Source organism: Macrobrachium nipponense, chromosome 4 (genome assembly GCF_015104395.2).
Source record: "Macrobrachium nipponense isolate FS-2020 chromosome 4, ASM1510439v2, whole genome shotgun sequence".
NCBI classification, from domain to species: Eukaryota; Metazoa; Arthropoda; class Malacostraca; order Decapoda; family Palaemonidae; genus Macrobrachium; species Macrobrachium nipponense.
In genome coordinates this window covers 92,857,494-92,876,900 of record NC_061100.1, presented here as the reverse complement: position 1 = coordinate 92,876,900, position 19,407 = coordinate 92,857,494, and the positions used below count along the sequence as shown (strand labels likewise).

Sequence of the window (19,407 nt, the reverse complement as noted above, 5' to 3'; positions counted from 1 at the left end):
AATAACCAGGGACCGCTGCCGCACTACATTCGGTTATCTGCAATCTTCGGTTATCATCAAGCTGTAAAGTATGGATCCCTGTCATGGTAGTCGCTTCATAGTAAAGAAACATATTTTAAAGGAAAGGAAAATGTATCTTTTTTGATGTGGTCTGCAGTAAAGAGGTGTCCCCGCATGTGTTTGGGGTGTCTGTTCTCATAATTGTTGGAGAATACTCTGTTGTTTTGTGGAACTCCAACACACGGTCGCCCTTAGCAACACAACGCTTTGGGTAACATGTATCATTTCGTCCAGTCTTTTGAAAAGTTTCGTATGGGGTGTAATAACGTTCGCTGGTTAGCTGTGCTCTTTCAGCCCCGCCCCAAGATCGACGTCTATATACAGTGGGCCTCCCTTAGCTGTGGATCAGCAATCACTGGATCAGTTAATCATGGGTTTTTCCTTGGACCACTTCTCAGTCTACCTTGCTGGTATGAATTGCAGCATCGCGGGCTTGCCCGTGGTAGGCTAAGCCTTGTCCGTGGTCCGACACTGTCATATCTTCATAATATATAGCCTATTCATGGAATAATTCCACATCATTGAAATCAACTTGTAGTTGAGTGGCCAGCAATGAAATGTAAACATTGAGTTACATTGCTTCACAGCGACCTTTGTCATTTGTTAACCTTTTAGAAATGTTAATAGTAGTAGTGTAATTACAGTAGTAATAACATTTAGGAAAACATTAATTTTCAATTCGAACTTCATTATTGTTTTGGTAAAACGTAATCAACTTCTCTGAACACTGCAGTCATACAAACAGTTGTCATTGATTATCGTATTGTTTGCGATCGGCAACGAAGTGTAAACGTAATAAAACCATTTTTACCTTATATATTATTGTCATATATTCATAATAAAATACATATCTTATATATTATATTGGCATATCTTCATAATAAAAAGCCTTTTCAATTAATAATTTCTTGAGGAAAGCATTTTTCAAAAGACAAAAATACACTTTACAAGTTTACAGTATGCAATGATTACTTTATTTTGATGTGATTACATTAATATTAGAGTATGGTACTGTAATCAGTACAGTGTTTTTTATCATAAATGTATATTCATTCACGAAAAAAATACGTATGATCACTGTGACGTCACCAAACCTACAGTCTTGTTCATACGTAGTATTTTTACACAATGTGATAGTGGTTACACCGTTCTACAAACTACTGATGTATTTTACATAAGTATGCTCTAAACTCTATCATAAATTACTTTACTTACCTTTTTTGGAGCCCAAATAGTATATCCTGGGAAATTAACGAAATCGCAAATTTTATCATAGAGCTAGATTCACTAATTACTGTATTTTCATCTTTTCATAACTAAATACGTACAGTTTTAAGAAAAAAATTATTTACTAATTTTCAAATACTTATATGAATGTAAATAGCAAAATATCGATAAATTGAAATCCCACAAAATCACAAATTCTCTCTCTCTCTCTCTCTCTCTCTCAGTATACTTACCTCTTAATGAAATAAAACTGCAACTTTTCAAAAAACCTTATTTCACTTACAGAAAAAAAACTATAATACTGATCTATTATTATTGTAATAAAAGAACAAGATGGTCCATGACATTTGTAGGTACACATGTTGCCATATTAATATTCTTTCTGTGATTTACTAAACTGTGCTTCAATACAACTTTTATAGTTGACTCAATGATTATCACATATTACATATAACAGTATACAAGAGAATATTTTATCACTATCGATGCTTCATTTCTTATCACCATAAAAATATTTAAAATACAAATTTCATTATGTTTTTGTTATTCTCGACCTAAGCTAATCAACAGTTACTCTCGTCCTAAGCTGCTCTCTCTCTCTCTCTCTCAATGAAATATGAGTTACTGTATCATAACCTTTTATGTACAAAGTTAAAAATAATAATAATTCCATTAATAAATTTGTTTCTTTTAGTAACTAAATTGTTTTACAAAATAATTCTTTTGGTAATAAACGTCCATCAGCCGAATCTAAACATAAACAAAAGACAAAAATAGATTTTAATTGCTGCATTTTGCTGTTTATACATTGATATAGTTGGGTGCTGTAATCATTACAGTAAATCATGTTTTGTTATCATAAATATGTTCATTCACGAAATAGATATACTACTATGTACTTTTATTTTCGTGCAGCAGCCAAATTATGAAAATAGAAAGGAATTGTTAGCTAATATACTTTTGTTTGCTGATCTGATGACGGGGAAATTGAAGATAGGAAAGAATTTATAAAAGATTTGTGACAAAGACATATAAGTTAAACACACATACAAAGGAGGCATAAAGTAAGCAAGGGAGCGTTTCAATGACAATACCCTTCTACTATTACTAATCGGAGCAGCCATTGTTAGTTATAAAATGTTGAGTTGCAATAAGTACATGTGTACCTTCAACCTGGTAGGATAGCATGGACCAATCAATAGTGAGTACTCATATGATAGTTTAAGATATATTATGTGTTTAAATTAGTATTAAAATAGGCAGTTAGCCTAAAAGAGTATTTATAGGTATCCCATTTTTGGTGTTTTAACTATTGATGTAAACAGTTGGGGTGGGTGCAACCTAGGGTTTTTTGAGGTGTTTTGAGGTGTGATATAACACGGACATTTGCTTATCGCGAGTGGTTGTGGCCCCCAACCCCCGCGATTATCGAGGCCCCACTGTACACAACTCTGAGGAAGTGAAAAAGATCAGAGAAGAGAAGAAGGAAGTGATGAAGATTAAGAGAGGCAGAGTGGGAGAGAGGGTAGACGATGCACAAGTGAGTGGGAATGGAAACAAGAAAGTAAAGTTTGCAGTCGGAGAGAGAGAGAGAGAGAGAGAGAGAGAGAGGAGAGAGAGAGAGAGAGAGAGAGAGAGAGAGAGAGAGAGAGAGAGAGAGAGAGAGAGAGAGAATGCCAGTGACGATGACGAGTAAACCCTTTCAGAGAAGAAATGTTTGTAAGTGGTTTGGAGTAGTAACCCACCCTTCAAGTTTCAAGACTATGTCATTCCTTCCATCAGTGCAAAGATAAGGAGAAGCCCATCTGAAGTTTTTACTGTCTCCTCGTAAAGCCATCACATCGAGCACCGATTGCATCAGCTGTTTTACTGACCAGCAAGTATTTAATTGCCGCACTGTTCCCCTTTTCACAAATATTCAGATTTAGTTTTGTCATGTAAATAGGAGAAACCATTCAGCATTTATCTTTGAGAATAAGCTTGTAAATATAGACTTGTGTTCTGATTGAGTTTCTTCCTATATTCGTATCCCGTTTCAATTGTTGGTGTTGAATCTTTTTTTTTTTTTTTTTTTTCTTTTTTTTACGTAATAAAGGGAGGCCTGAGCGGATCCCGATCCATAACAGTTGGCGACCTTAGGCCAGGATTTTCGACACCATAAAAGATTGAAACAGGGAGAATATGGAAAGAACCAGAATGACTGAGATGACAAAAGAATGTATTGAGTTTTGGAAGCTTCTGGGTCTAGAGGGTAATGATCTCTGTGAGTATGTTGAGAGGAAAGAGAGGGAAAGTATGAGAGAGATGAAAGAGCAGCTGAGACAGAAGTAATGAAAATGCAGCAAGAGAGAGAAATGATGATAATGCAGCAGGAAGAAAGAGAGAAAGAATGTAAGCATGAGTTGGAAATTGCTCGTTTCAAGCAAAGTGCTCTTAACAGTCAGACAGGCAAGAACAAAAATGAAGCTGATGATTTAGGTATAAGTGCAGTGTTGAAATTAGAACCAGGGTTCGATGAGGAAGATGTAACGAAATATGTCATGTGTTTTGAGAAGTTAATGATGAGTAGGTTCTCCTAAAGAAATGTGGATGCTATATTTACAGTCAGTTCTACATGGTAGGGCACTTACTGTGTATAGTTACATGTCTAAGGAGGAATGTGAAGATTATATTGTGAAAGAAACTGTTCTTAACACATACAGGTTAGTACCGGAGAGGGGACGAGAATATGATGTATATAGAATAAAGTAAGAAGTTAGAAAAGCTGTTTTGTGAATAGTAATTTCTGCTAAAATTGATGATTTTGATGGTCTGAAGAACTTAGTATTGTTAGAAAACTTCAAAGATAACGTATCCCTTGAGATTAAGCTTTATATAGAAGATAGGAGAGAATTATCTTTAGCAGGAGCAATTAGGTTGGCAGACAAATATAGTCTGACTCATAATTTAAGTGTCAGTAAGAAGTGAAATGATCCTTTGTCAAGTAGTGTACAAAGCAGTAAAGGTTTCAGTTCTAGTAATAGCAATGCAACTAAGTGACTATTACTGTTATGCATGCGGAAAACCTGGTCACGCGTCTAAGGTTTGTAAGAATAAAGTGGCATTTAGTAGCTCAGAATTAACTTGTTTCCAATGTAATGAGAAAGAGCATTTAGCGATAAATTGTGCGGTAGAAAGGAGGGACGATAAGAAACCAGCATCTCTAGTTAACCTTTTATCAAATAGGATTGATGTGATGAAAGAAACTCGGAAATTTTATGGAGAATTTCTGTCAGAAGGTGTAGTTTCCTCTCTTAGAGGAGGGGATTCGAGAGAAATAATCTTGCTTTGGGACAACGGAGCTGCTGCCTCCCTAATTAGAAGAGTGTGTGTGCCAAACAGGGCAGAAATTAACATAGAAGAAAAAGTCCTGTTAGGCGAGTTTCCGAACACTTGTTGTTTGTCCTTTATTGTAGGTACACTTGGAAAGTCAAAGAGTGTCGGGAGAAGTGAAACTGAACTTTCAAGATAGGCGGTTATAGGCATTTTTAGTGGTGGTTCTAACTATTTGTAGGGGTGTCTGGTACACATCCCCTACGAATATGGGGGGAACACTGTATCAAGAAATAAAAGTTCCTAAATAAATCACTTACTATAAAGAGCAAAATAGATATACCAAGGGTTGATAGACTTACTGAGTATTTTAAACTGCCATAAGTGATCCTTGTTCTAAATATGTTACCGGAGAACTAAAAAATATGTTTAATTATATGTAGCTTTCCCCACATTAACTGCAAGTTAACATTTACCAACAATCATACTACAGGCAGCACCCAGTTATCGGCGGTCTCGGTTAATGGTGATCCGGTTTCATAGTGCTTGTCTAGCACCATAAAATCAACATTTTATGGCGCCATGACGTGCCAAGTTTTGGCTATCAGTGCCATAAGGTGCTGATAATAATAGTGTTATGGCACCATAACATACCTAACAGAGGCGCCATTGACCGATTATCAGTGCCATTAACAGATTATAGGTGCCATTAACTGAAACTCTGCGCCATAAATTACAGAGTTTTGGTTAATGGCGGTCTTTGCTTATTCATTTATAATGTAAACTGTTTCATTTCTGTTTTACCTACTAAGTTGTTGATATGCTATTGTAAATCATTTTAAAGGATTTAGCAATTATCTCTATTGTCACTTTTACTCAGCTTGTCAGCCAATAATGATTGTATGTATAATCTTTTAACTATTAAAACTGTAATCTCTTGTAGGCTTGAAAATGTTATGAAGAAACAATGAAACACGTCACAAATAAAATGTGGTGATTCTTAATCTGTGCTCTTCTTCCCTACTGTGACTGAGATTTCCAAAACATCTGTCTACTTTCACATGAAGTATAATTTTACACAGAGCAGTGAAAGAAAATGATTGCTAGGCATTTTTCCTCAGTCAGTGAAGCTTAAATGTTTTGGTACAGACAAATTTTGATTCCCGCCAAATCCTCATAAGTTAACTTCATACTCATGACTATCAACAAGCCCAATTTATTTTCATGCAAAGTGCAAAAGACATCTAAATAAACAGCTTACATTCCATAAAGGTTCTGGAGTCTTAATAAAAAGTATATCTTATTGAATGATTCCTAATTAGAACTCAGAGATATATTGAGACAAATCAATCCAAGCTGGGCAATTCTTAGGAAGGTTTAAGGTAATTGTGTTAGCCATTGATTTTGAGAAGGGTCATGAAATCCAGTTCACATACTATTGAGGATAAATTTTGATCTCCTTTAAACTTGGTCATTTTAATTTTTGTTGCCATATAATTGCTGTGCACTTATCATTAGACTCTTCCTTTTCTTTGGGTCATTTCCCGCCAACCACTAAAAATACATATTAATCTCAAGACAAGCTGTACAGTAGATTCTCGTTTTATGTTGTACTCGACCTACATCATTTTGTGGTTACGTCTCACAATCTCCGATAAATTTATAAATAAAATTCTTGTTCTGTCTTTCAGACATAAATTTCAACTTTGTGTGGGAACTAGTTTGCAAGTGGAATGGACAAATAACGTCATCTTGTGGTGTCATACAAGGAAGACAGTGTTGGCTACTTGCTCGCTATATGCCATCTTGACTTGTGTTTCATTTGCTCTCTCTCATTTGTGTTTCTGTTTTGGAAACATTTTTAATTGTATTATGGCTCTCCAGTGTAAGGAAGATTCCTCTGATGGCAGTGCTATGAAGAAAAGAAAAGCCATCTCCATGGAAGTGCAAGCTGATATAATAAAAAAAATCTAAAAAGGGTGAAATATTATTGAATATCGGCTGTGCACTCGGAATTAGTTGTATGACTGTGTCAACAATAATCAAAGATAAAAAGCACATACTACTACTTGAACATGAGGCAGAATCTGCTCCTACGAAATTAACTGTGACTACAAAGCAGTATAGTGGTCTCATTATTGAGATGGAACAATTACTAGTGCTTTGGCTGAAAGACCAGTATCAACAGTGTATCCCAGTTAGCCTAATGTTCATTCAGAAGAAGGCTAAAAGTTTGTTTGAAACCTTAAAAAGAGAAAAAGGGGAAGAGGGTGAAAGAGAAGAGTTTGGGGTTAGCAAAGATTGGTCCATGCCATTTAATGCCTGTGCAAATTTGCATAACCTTAAGGTGCAAGGGAAAGCTGCTAGAGCGATGAGAAAGCAGCAAGTGAATTTCTTAAGTGTGTTAGCTGAAGTATTCAGGGAGGGGTGTTTCTGTGATGAACAGGCGTTTAATGTAGATGAGATAGGTTTGTTCCGGAAACGGATGCCTACATGAACATATATTGCATTTCAGATATCTGAGGACTGGTTCACCAACTATTTTGTGCCTGAAATGGAGTTCCGAGATAAAAAAGGGCTGCCCTTTAAAGTGTTCCTAGTGCTGGACAATGTCCCTGGGCACCCTGCCCATTTGGATGACTTTCATCCTATTGTCAAGGTGGTTTTCCTTCCATCTACTACCCTTCCCTTTTACAACCAATAGACCAAGGTGTCAAGAACTTGACTCTTAAGGCCTTTTGGAAATCTTTCAATATTCTTCTCAAGGAGAAGTATTATTTACAGAGGACCTCATTCAACTAGAAAAACTAGAAAAGATGAAGAGACACCAACCCCAAAGCCCAAGTGATTTACAACCAAGGAGTCAAATGGTTTTGTCCTGATGGAGAAGGGATTGGCAAACTTTGAGGCTCAGGACCCCAACACTGCCAGATACACTAAGGTTGCCAGAGGGGTCATGGATTCCCTGCACTGTTACATGGAGATTTGGGAGGAGAAGAAGGTATCCTTCCAACTTAGCCTGAAACACTTTTTTAAGAAGGTAGAAAGGTTTGCAAGCGATCCAATACCCTCTACCTCACATGCCTCTCGAGACTCAGGTGGCCTCGTGGTCTCTCCAGCAACTTCTGCAGGCTCTGCAGAACTAGGCTCAACTGCCCCAGATCTCCAGTACCTTCTGCAGAACTAAATGACCCTACCCCAGTATCTGCTGCACCTTCCTCCACCCAGTAGCCTAGTCAAGCCTGTCTCACCCCCTTTGCAATGCCCAGTATGCAAGCCAAACCGCAGGAGTAAAGGTAATGAATTGTTTCTTTTTATTTACTGTACGGCAAATGTAAGGATAATATTTACCCCTGTACTGTATGTATGTGCTCAGGAATTTGCTTTTACTATTTATCTTTTTATTTTTACTGATTCACGTCATTAAATCTGCTTAGATTCCAACTTACGGACAAAATCGGGTTATGTCCTTTCCGTAGGAACGGATCTTGGGCATAAACCGAGAACCTACAGTATATACTACTAGAGAACATGTTCTATGACCTACATTCACCAGTGCAGAACCAGGAGCTCAAGCTAAGTGGGCTGACTCCTCTAGCTGGTACATACTGTGAATTTTAGTTTTTTAACCGTATATAATATCATATGCTTTTGACTTCCTCTGTATCTGCTTGAGATAACTATTGCTTAATAAATAAATGTATTAAAATTAATAAAAAAAACCATAAATGTTGCTTTTTATTTCTAAATTTTCAGATTTCTCTGTCAGAAAAAGACAAACATTAATTTTTTCTTTTTACGTTACTTCACTAAATCTTGAAGAATTCAATCCACATACCTTTTTAACTTTCAAATCTATGTTGAATAAAACATCAGTGTGTTCTTGAACAGAGGAATTAGCTAACAACTTGTGCGCAGGAGATGTGTCATCTTTTTTTGACCTGTAAATTAGAAACATTATACATAGTACATATGAATTACATGCTACTCCATGAAAATTACTTATTAGTACTTTTATGTAGATAGTAGATACAAATGAATTAAAAACACATGGATTATACAACTTCTTGATATTACCCTATTTCATATTTTTCACACAATCCTAGTTTTTCTCTAAGTACTATGTATTACAAAATTAATATTTCAACACAACACTGTACAATATTACTGAAATTCCCTAATTTTGTATCTAATCATAATTTCCTTATAAAAATACATGCACCAAATGAGCAAGTTCCTAAATTGCAAAATTCATAATACAGTATCAGGTACGTATGTTTATTATGAAATATGCATTAACATTCAATATGCATTTACATTATGATAACATTCAATATGCATTTACATTATGAAAACCTATCTCCAAAAGTGAGGCAAAAAATGACAATTGAAAGTGCCAATTTAACTGCTACATTGTGCTCAGAAATCTATGTTGAAATCCAGCAACCCACTACCTAAACAAAAATAGACCTAACATCTATAACTGAGAACGATAACTTCTGCCATCGCAGTACCAGAGAAATTTGGGTATTTGTGAAATAGTGGTCTAAGTGATATGCTGTACACTCCTTTTACTACATTGCTAGCAGAATAAGTTCCAATTTGCATGGTGTACATGAATGTTCCAAACCGCTGCCCAAGGTTCTGTACACACCTGGATGAAGTGACCAACCTACGATAGGAAACAATTCTCTCTATCGAGGATTTCTGCAAACATACCGTTCCTTTCTGAAAAAAATTCTGGTAACACTGACCTCAATGGTCTCTGATAAAGGCCAATTGGTGCAGACAAGTAACAGGTTTTCAAACTTTCTGCTGCCATAAGTGTCATTTATGAATTTATACCACCATTATCATATTCTCAATAGCAACAATGGCATCTTAATAAGAAACAAAAATGAAGACCATCCAACCTTAAAATTACTATAAACTTCAGATGATTAGAGACCAAGCATAATGCTGCAACATAACTACATCTCCATTCGTTGAGTGTAAGTGGGAGTTCCTAGAATCCACTGCTTTTGGAGTATTAGTCCAAATGTGGATTCTGCTCAGAGAGGAATGGAAACACTGCCATACTTCAGCTGGAATGATGTAGTACAGTAGTCTCCTTCCCAGCTCCTATTAAAACCTATAACTCATACACAGCTTAAAAATTACCTCTTTCATCATTTTAACTTGCAGCCAAAAGCATGTGGCATATTTCACATATGTCCAGCAACCAACCAAATTCTCCTTTAATCCTTCAGGGCTGGCTAATGGCGAGTAGTTATAAGCCATTTCCATGGGCAAAAAGACAGCAATTCAATATGGCGCAAGTAATGTGTGGGTCCTGCATAATAATAACCCCGTACATAGTGATAAAAGGCACAATTGTTTTATAAAAACTATATCACTGTACAGTGGTACCTCGAGATACGAAATTAATCCGTTCCGAGGCGGCCTTCGTATAATGAGTTTTTCGTATCTTGGAACACATTTTACATGTAAAATGGCTAATCCGTTCCAAGCCCTCCAAAAGCACCCCATTAAATTTCATAATAAAGCTAAATTGACCTATAAACAATGAAATACTACAACAATTTGGACCATTCAATACCTAAATTAAGAATAAAAATCCAAAACCTGTAAATAAAGTGTATATTAGTGTACAAGAAATATTATTACTGTAACGTAAAATGTGGAAGCTTACCTTTCGAGTGAGGCTATCTCCGATAGTGGCGGCAGAGGAGGAGGAGGACAAACGGCAGATAACGTACGTACGTACGTACACTTAACTTTACGAAAACACACAAAAAATTTAAGGAAAACCATAAAACTAAAATTTACGAAACACCTTAACAAAACTGTAACACTTAACTTACAAAAATCTAGAAATTACGTAAAAAAAAAAAAAAAATTCTTTTTTTTATTTTCAACTTTTTTTTTTTTTTACTTTTACGAAGGCTTTTTTTTTTTTTTTTTTTTTTTTTTTTTTTTTTTTTTACAGAATTTCAACTTCATCACCACTTTCAACGTTCGGTTTTTCATCACTTGGTTCTTCCTTTTTGCTTTCAACTTTCTGTTTTTTATCACTTGGTTCTTCCTTTTTGCTTACTCCTGCTAATGCTGAAGGCCTCTTTAAAAAATAACGATCCAAGGAAGATTGCTTCTGCCTACTTTTCACAATGTTCCTGAAACGACTCAAGCAAACGTCATCGAACTGCGCAAGCATACGACCTGTGTGAGCCTTTTCAGGGTGTCTTTTTTTGATAAACAATTGCACTTTATGAAAAGCGCCTAGAATATCCTTAATTTCTGCCGTTGTCATAGGCTCCTCCTCCTCTTCCTCGCCGCTGCTAGAGAACTCCTCTTGAACGACGTTAAGTTGCATGGCCTCCAACTCCTTCAGGTCATCCGTCGTAAGCTCCTCTTGGTGCTCCTCGAGAAGGTCGTTGATGTCGTCCTCGTCGACGACCAGCCCCATGGACTTGCCGAGTGCAACGATCTCAACAAGATCTAGTTCCAAAACAGTTTCGGGATCATCAACTGTTTCTTACTGCAGTACCAGCTTCGCCCACGTCGAATCCCTCGAAGTCTCTGGCGGATACGGCATCAGGCCAGTTTCCTCCACGAGGAATTCAAGGTTCGCCTCGAAACCTCCTGCCAAGCTAGGTCAATGAGTCGGATGCAAATGACGATGTCGAAATGCTCCTTCCAAAATCCACGCAAGGTGAGGTTTGTGGTATCGGTGATGTCGAAACATCTCTTGAAAAGATGTTTCGTGTACAGCTTCTTAAAGTTCGCTATAACTTGCTGGTCCATGGGCTGGAGGAGAGGGGTGGTGTTGGGCGGAAGAAAAAGAATCTTAACGAAGGAATACTCCACTAGGATATCTTCCTCGAGGCCAGGAGGGTGGGGAGGGGCATTGTCCAACACCAGCAGACATTTCAGGGGGAGGCGCTTCTCTTGCAAAAACTCTTCACAGTCGGGCCGAAACACAGATTTACCCACTCGGTGAACAAAAGCCTCGTTACCCAGGCTTTTGCATTAGCCCTCCACATCACTGGAAGCTTCTCCTTCAACACTTTGTGGGCCTTGAAGGCTCGAGGAGTCTCGGAGTGATACACCAGTAGGGGCTTCACCTTGCAATCCCCACTGGCGTTCGAACAAAGTGCGAGCGTAAGCCTGTCTTTCATAGGCTTATGCCCGGGTAGCTTCTTCTCTTCCTCCGTGATGTATGTCCGACGAGGCATTTTTTTCCAAAAAAGGCCAGTCTCATCACAGTTGAAGACTTGCTGAGAACTGTAGCCTTCCTTGGTCATCATCTCGTCGAACGTCTTTTTAAAGGCTTCGGCCGCTTTCGTGTCCGAGCTGGCAGCCTCCCCATGACGCACCACCGAATGGATGCCAGTCCGTTTACGAAATTTCTCGAACCAGCCATGCGAAGCCTTGAACTCTGGGGTTGGCGTTGAAGTCCCTTCCCCTCCCTCGTCTTCCGCCTGCGCAATCAAATCGCCGAAAATAGCACTGGCCTTGTGAGCGATTGCTGTCTCCATTACTGTATCGCCAGCGATTTCTTTGTCTTTTATCCAGATGAGGAGCAGCCGTTCCATCTCGTCGTGCACATGGCTCCTCTTGCTGGACAAAATAGTGATGCCCTTCGACGGTGTAGTTGCTTTGATGGCATCCTTCTGTTTAAGGATGGTGCCTATTGTCGACGGATTACGGCCGTATTCCTTTGCGATCACACTCAATCGCATACCAGCTTCGTACTTCTTTATGATCTCCATCTTTGTCTCCAAAGAGAGTATGCGCTTCTTTCCGTGAATTTCAACTTTCTTGGGACCCATGACTACGTTAATTTGCGTAAAGTTACACAATATAGAGTCTTCGCAAAACACGATAATATGTACGGCAACGAAATCACTAACGAATTTATGTTACTAAACGAAATCGTTGGAGCGAACGAATGCCGATTGCGTACGGTAAAGTTTCGGGTGCGGAGTGGCCGAGCTAAGGGACGCCAGCGCGTATGTATAGAAGATGCATGATGGGAGGGATGCTGTCCAATCAGAGAGAAGGATCTCATGGCTTGGCTAGCATCAGGAACCAATGGGAGAGCAGGAGGATGGTGGCGAGTCTACTAGCACTAAGATGGCGGCGTGCGGCGCGAGTTTCAAAATTGTTATCGGGCGAATCTCGGACTTTCAGAAACCTTTCGTATCTTGAAAACTTTTCGTATGTAGAGCAGTAAAATTTTTTGCATTGGCTTTCGTAACTTGGATTTTTCGTAAGTTGAGCCTTTCGTATCTCAAGGTACTACTGTACTATAGGCTGCGAACACTTCAAATTAACCCAAGCTTACAGGGCCGCAAGTACATGTCCATAGTATGATGTAAGAAAACATTATCAATGGGTTATATTTATAAAATAGTAGTATACTAAAATATTAACACACAATTAACAATTTACTACAATGACATTGCCCTAAAGGATTTACTCACAATGCTTCTGACCTCAATTAAAACAAAACTACACAAATGGATAACCATATTGTATATTTCTACACATTTGATGTACAGGTCTTTTCCAAAGCACCGGGTAAAGGTTACATAGCCTATAGTAGCCTATAGGCTACTTCAGTTGGTACATAAATAAAATCAATAATTACTGGAATTATTGCACTAAAAACATATAAAATCAGTATCTCTAAGATTTTAAATTGTTTGGCAAAGCTCACCATTAGGAAAGTATTTTTGTATTACCTTAGGAAAAAGATAAATGTCACAACAATTTTCCCAACACCTGTGATGTCACTACCAGCAGATTAATACCTGTTGGAAGTAGATCCACACTTGAAAAGAAATCCAATAATAAGGATAATTTGGGAACTGAGTTATCATAAAACCATTAGTTGGGTATTAGCATACTGCAAAGGAAATACTGACCTTCAATAAACACCAAGGCTCGTAAGTCAAGCAAGACTGGGAACTATGATCATGTCTATATTTCATCAAGAAGTTAGGCTAATCTGATTTATCCTTTTGGTAACTTCAAATGATCTATCAATGTTAAAAATATATTATATAATAAGTTTTAAGAACAAAATTGTCTAATATTATGTATTGACTTAATGCTAATTATATCACTTTGTCAGAAAATAAAAGCACTGCAAATAAAGTGTAGCCTAGCGATTTAATGATTGTAAAATTGTGATAAGTAAGATTTTGCTAAAGGCACTAAGTGGCAGATCATTTCAAAACAAATATTATCATCACCAGGAGCAGATTTATAACTGAATTTCTTATTAAAATAAATATCTTCCAGTTTGAAAATTTATGGACTTAATTCCTTTTTATTTTCCTTTATGCAAAAATTTTCACCTAAACTTTTGTCACTGCTTTCATTTGTTATGTATATTTCTTATTTTTTTCAGATGTAGTATTCTCTTTTCCTTCTTTTAATATGGCATGACTAGATGGTTTAACATGGGTACCTTTAACTTTTATTAATTTTTCCCATATCTTTTGTTATGGGAGTATTATTAGACAGATCTGATACATATTTCCTCAATGAAATTATTCTTCCTTGGATTACTTCTTTCCTGAATTTTGGAGCTAATTTGCTATATGCAAGCCAAAAATTAGTTTTAGCAGTATTATATACTACTCACTAATGGAAATATTACATGTGCCCTTATCACAATTATTGCAACTTTGGCTGCTTCATTGGCTTCTTCATTACCTTTAATGTCACCACAGCCAACTCCAACAAATGTCTACAATTAATGATTGGATACGCTAAAATTTCTGATTCTAACAAAATTGACATTCAGGATCTGTTTACATTTTATTATTTGCTGGTTGGTTAAAAATCTTACATTTTGTTATCACTTGCTGGCTGGTTAAAAATGGACCATCACAGAAAAATGACAAGTTTTTAATTAATTTGTATTTTTCATAGCTAACAAACCTATGGTCTGCATGTGAAGATAAATCTTATAGCACCAGCTTGAAACCAGTAAAATACATATAAAATTGTAGCACATGGTATTGATGGCAATGGGGTTTGGCTTCTCAGGTGCGAGAGGATGAAACAACTGACCTACCTTCAACCAAGAACACCATTATGCATCAGTTTCTTCATGCCAAGGAAATCCATTGAGGGGTAGCAAGAGGTGGGCAATATATGTTAAGACTGTAGGTTTGTTAGCTATGAAAAATGCAATTTAATTAAAAATTTGTCATTTGTTCATACGCGGAACAAACCTAGCTCTTAATGTGTATATACTTACTTTTGGTAGGAGGAAAGGATGGTTTGGACCGACTGGAGGTTCAGCACACCTGGTTTTGTTTCCTGGATAAGTAAATGCCGAGAAAAGAAGTATGCCTCTAACAAGTCTAATATAAGATTATCAAATGGTTTTAGACTACTGGGCTAATATACATTTGCATAAGAACAATGTATAAATGGAAGTTAACCCTTTAACGCCGTCTGGACGTATTAAACGTCAATATAAATTGTCTGTTGGGTGCCGATTGGACGTATGGTAAGTCGATATAAAAGTTGATATAAAAGTTTTTTAAAAATTTGCGGAAAAATAGTTACAGTGGTCCCACCGTATTCGCAGGGGATGCGTACCAGACCCGGCCCCCCCGCGAATAGTTAGAATCCGCGAATGTTTGGAACCCCCCTCTAAAAATGCTCATAAACTCCTATCCTGAACATGCAAACACCAAAGTATCCCTAAAAAGACCATCCTTCATCAAATATACATAAAATATCCTATTATGGTTCATATTAATCTTTGAAATATTATTAATACTGTTTTAAAGTAAATCTTACATTTTATGGTTATACATAAATACATACTATGTACGTACTGCATGACTTAGTTACGTATGTGAAAATAATTCAGTCCCCCCATAAGTATTCAGTCATGCACGTTTTCTTTCATACTGTTACTATTTGAGACATCCATTTTCTTTTTACAAAGGAAGCAATTGTATGTGAAATCACAAATACCAAATGTCTACTTAAAGTATTATCCTACATCAAATATACCATTGAATTGGTATTATTAATATCATTTTAAAGTCATCTTAAACATTTTACCATTAGAAATATATAAACAGCCAATAGCACAGAGAGAGAGAGAGAGAGAGAATAACTCCTTACGGTTTCAATAGATTGAAATGAACGTCTGCAGGCAACTTTTTTCCCCTCCCATAAATACATATATTTCTCCAATTATGTTTGTCTGTCTATCAATTCTTTTGCTGAGAGCGAGAGAGATAAAAGGAAGAAATAGAAACACCACCAAATGTATGACAAATATCTTGTGGAGAGAGAGAGAGAGAGAGAGAGAGAGAGAGAGAGAGAGAGAGAGAGATGGTATTGTTACTGTTTAATCTCACAAAACTAAATATTATTTGTAAACTAGTGCTGTATGTTATTATTTTACCATAAAATGTAGTAATGTCCTTAAAGATACACTTATAGATACATTTCCAGCCCAAACAGAGGGCGAGAGTTACCACTAAGACACACTATCTTGTGTGGCAAAAGAGAGAGAGAGAGAGGGGGGGAGGGCTATCCTTATTTAAAAGACTGAAATGGATAGATTATTGTTCTTCTATAAAATACTATAACATATGAATTTTGAAATTAATTATATTACTATTATCATTATGCAAAAATATTAATAAACATACACATGTACCATAGAAATTCTCATCTCAGTAAAAAAGAGAGAGAGAGAAAAAAAGAGAGGAGAGAGAGAGGAAGGAGAGAGAGAGAGAGAAAGAGACGAGAGAGAGAGAGAGAAGAGAGAGAGAGAGAGAGAGAGAGAAAATACGTGATCATCGAGAGGGCAGCAGTTGTTGGACCCCAGCCAACTCTGCGGTAAAATGCATTTTCTTTCATTCTTACATAATTTTATGTTTATAAACTAAAATCTTGCTAATTCACTTTAGTATTTTCTTTAATGAATTTATATTATTGCTGTTTACATTAATATTGATTTTTGAAAATTAGTAAATCATCATCTAAAAAAATATACATCTCTGAGAGAGAGAGAGAGAGAGGAGAGAGAGAGCAGACGAGAGAGAGAGGAGAGAGAGAGAGAGAGATTATCGTAGCATTTGTAAAATACTTTCACATATGATTTTTGTAACTACAATTATTATTATTATTATTATTATTATTATTATTATTATTATCATATGAAAATATCAATAAACATATTACACATACGTGTACCATAAAAATCTCTCATCTCAGTAGAGAGAGAGAGAGAGAGACCTGGAGTTCGAAAGAAAGATGCGTGAAGACTGGGATTTCCTTCATTCTTACATAATTTTTGAAATTTATAAACTAAAATCTTACTAATTCAATGTAGTATTTTCTTTCTTGAAGTAATTGCTCTTTACATTAATATTAATATTAGAAAATTAGTAAATCAATTATCACACAAAAGCATACATCCCGGTAAGGGAGAGAGAGAGAATTATTAGTTATTATGTGATATCATGTAATTTTATTAAACTTACTAATACAGTATTGATCAATATTAATATTTTAAAATCAGTAAATCGTTTTTTGTATCATAAAAATGTATTTAGGTGTGAAAATAACATCAAAATACACTAATTAGTGATTATTTATCGTCGGAAAATCCCGCGAATAGGCGAATTCACCGCAAATAATGATTAGATATGGTCCAGAAAAAAATCCGCAAATCAGTGAGTCCACGAATCCGGAGAACGAGAATATGGGGGGCCCACTGAATAGGCCTACTAGGTAAAAACTTGTGAACCACGCGCCTTGGGGGATGCTGGAAGCTCAAGGATCAAGGTGTTGTTTTGTTTACAATCGTTAGCCAGGCATGCAAGCGCAAGTTTCTTTCTTCTCGCACTAAAAAGTATCAGCGACACATCTCAGAAATTTTTTCATCACTTTGACATAATTTTGCACCACTTTATATTAGCCGTTACATGGAGTATTATATATGAAAATGTGTGCAATTTCATGTAGAATACAACAACAAACAATTCATGGTTGTAGCTTTTATCAGTTTTGAAATATTTTCATATAAATAACGATAGGTGCCAAAATTTCAACCTTCGGTCACATTTGACTCTACCGAAATGGTCGAAAAACCCAATTGTAAGCTAAAACTCTTATATTTTAGTAATATTCAATCATTTACCTTCATTTTGCGACAAATTGGAAGTCTCTAGCACAATATTTGGATTTATGGTGAATTTATGAAATAAACTTTTTCCTTACATCCGCGCAGTAACTCTTTCGAAAAAATCATAAATTTTTTCGTCCGATTGTCGTAATGTTTGCACCATTTTAAATTAGCCGTTAAATAAAGTTTTATATATGGAAATGTGCGCAATTTCATGTAAAATACACCTATAAACAACTCATGGTTGTAGCTTTTATCAGTTTTGAAATATTTTCATATAAATAACGATAAGTGCTTCAATTTCAACCTTCAGTCAACTTTGACTCGACCGTAATGGTAAAAAAACGCAATTGTAAGCTAAAACTCTTACATTCTAGTAATATTAAATCATTTAACTTTATTTTGCAACACATTGGAAGTCTCTAGCACAATATTTCGATTTATGGTGAATTTACGAAAAAAAAAAATTTCCTTATGTCTGCGTGGTAACTCTCCGAAAAAAATCAGAAATTATTTCGTTCGATTGTCGTAATGTTTGCACCATTTCAAATTAGCCGTTACATAAAGTTTTATGTATGAAAATGAGCGCAATTTCATGCAGAATACAACAATAAACAACCCATGGTTGTAGCTTTTATCAGTTTTGAAATATTTTCATATAAATAATGATTAGTGCCAAAATATCAACCTTCGGTCAACTTTGACTCGACCAAAATGGTCAAAAACGCAATTGTAAGCTAAAACTATTACATTCTAGTAATATTCAATCATTTACCTTTATTTTGCATCAAATTGGAAGTCTCTAGCACAATATTTCGATTTATGGTGAATCTATAAAATAAACTTTTTCCTTACGTCCGCGCGGTAACTCTTCCGAAAAAATCAGACATTTTTTCGTCCGATTGTCGTAATGTTTGCACATTTTAAATTAGCAGTTACATAAAGTTTTATATATAAAAATGTGTGCAATTTCATGTAGAATACAACAAAAAACAACTTATGGTTGTAGCTTTTATCAGTTTTGAAATATTTTCATATAAATAATGATAAATAGAAAAAATTCGACCTTTGGTCAACTTTAACTCGATCGAAATGGTCGAAAACTCCAATTGTAAGCTACAACACTTACAGTCTAGTAATATTCAATCAATTACCTTCATTTTGCAACAAACGGGAAGTCTCTAGCACAATATTTAGATTTATGGTGAATTTTTTAAAACAGCTTTTTTTTACGTCAGCGCGTTACGAATTCATGCATCATTTTGTGATAATATTTTCTCTGTGTTGCCTTGATCGTTTTACAATGTGTTATATACCAAAATGATCGCAATTTAGTGTACAATACAACGGAAAAAATTAACTCGTTAGCTTTAACCGTTTTGCTTACAGCGCGAATTGTATACAATTATATATGAAAATTTTTTTCGTGCTGTCATATATCCCAATATTTATATATGATAATGATATTTTTTTCATTTCTGATGGTTGCATACTAAACTTCAGGCAATGAAAAAAAGGAGCCAAAAATGAACTCTTAAACTTGAAAACTAAGCGTGCTGTCATTTTTTGAAAAAAACATTTTTTCCGCTTCGGCGCTCACTCGCGAACGCCGTCGGCATACGGGAGACAAT

The 19,407-nt window shown here is 36.0% G+C and overlaps 1 protein-coding gene across 10 annotated transcripts in view; it reads right to left on the bottom strand.

Annotated features, from left to right (window-relative positions):
• LOC135211019 (ATP-binding cassette sub-family C member 5-like) overlaps positions 1-19,407 on the bottom strand; it is an 818,851-nt gene that overhangs the window by 380,972 nt on the left and 418,472 nt on the right. For all 10 annotated transcript variants that reach the window (XM_064244042.1, XM_064244046.1, XM_064244047.1 and 7 more), the window contains one exon: positions 8,438-8,540. In XM_064244042.1, the coding sequence (XP_064100112.1) occupies positions 8,438-8,540 (103 nt within the window). The remainder of the gene's footprint in view (positions 1-8,437; positions 8,541-19,407) is intronic.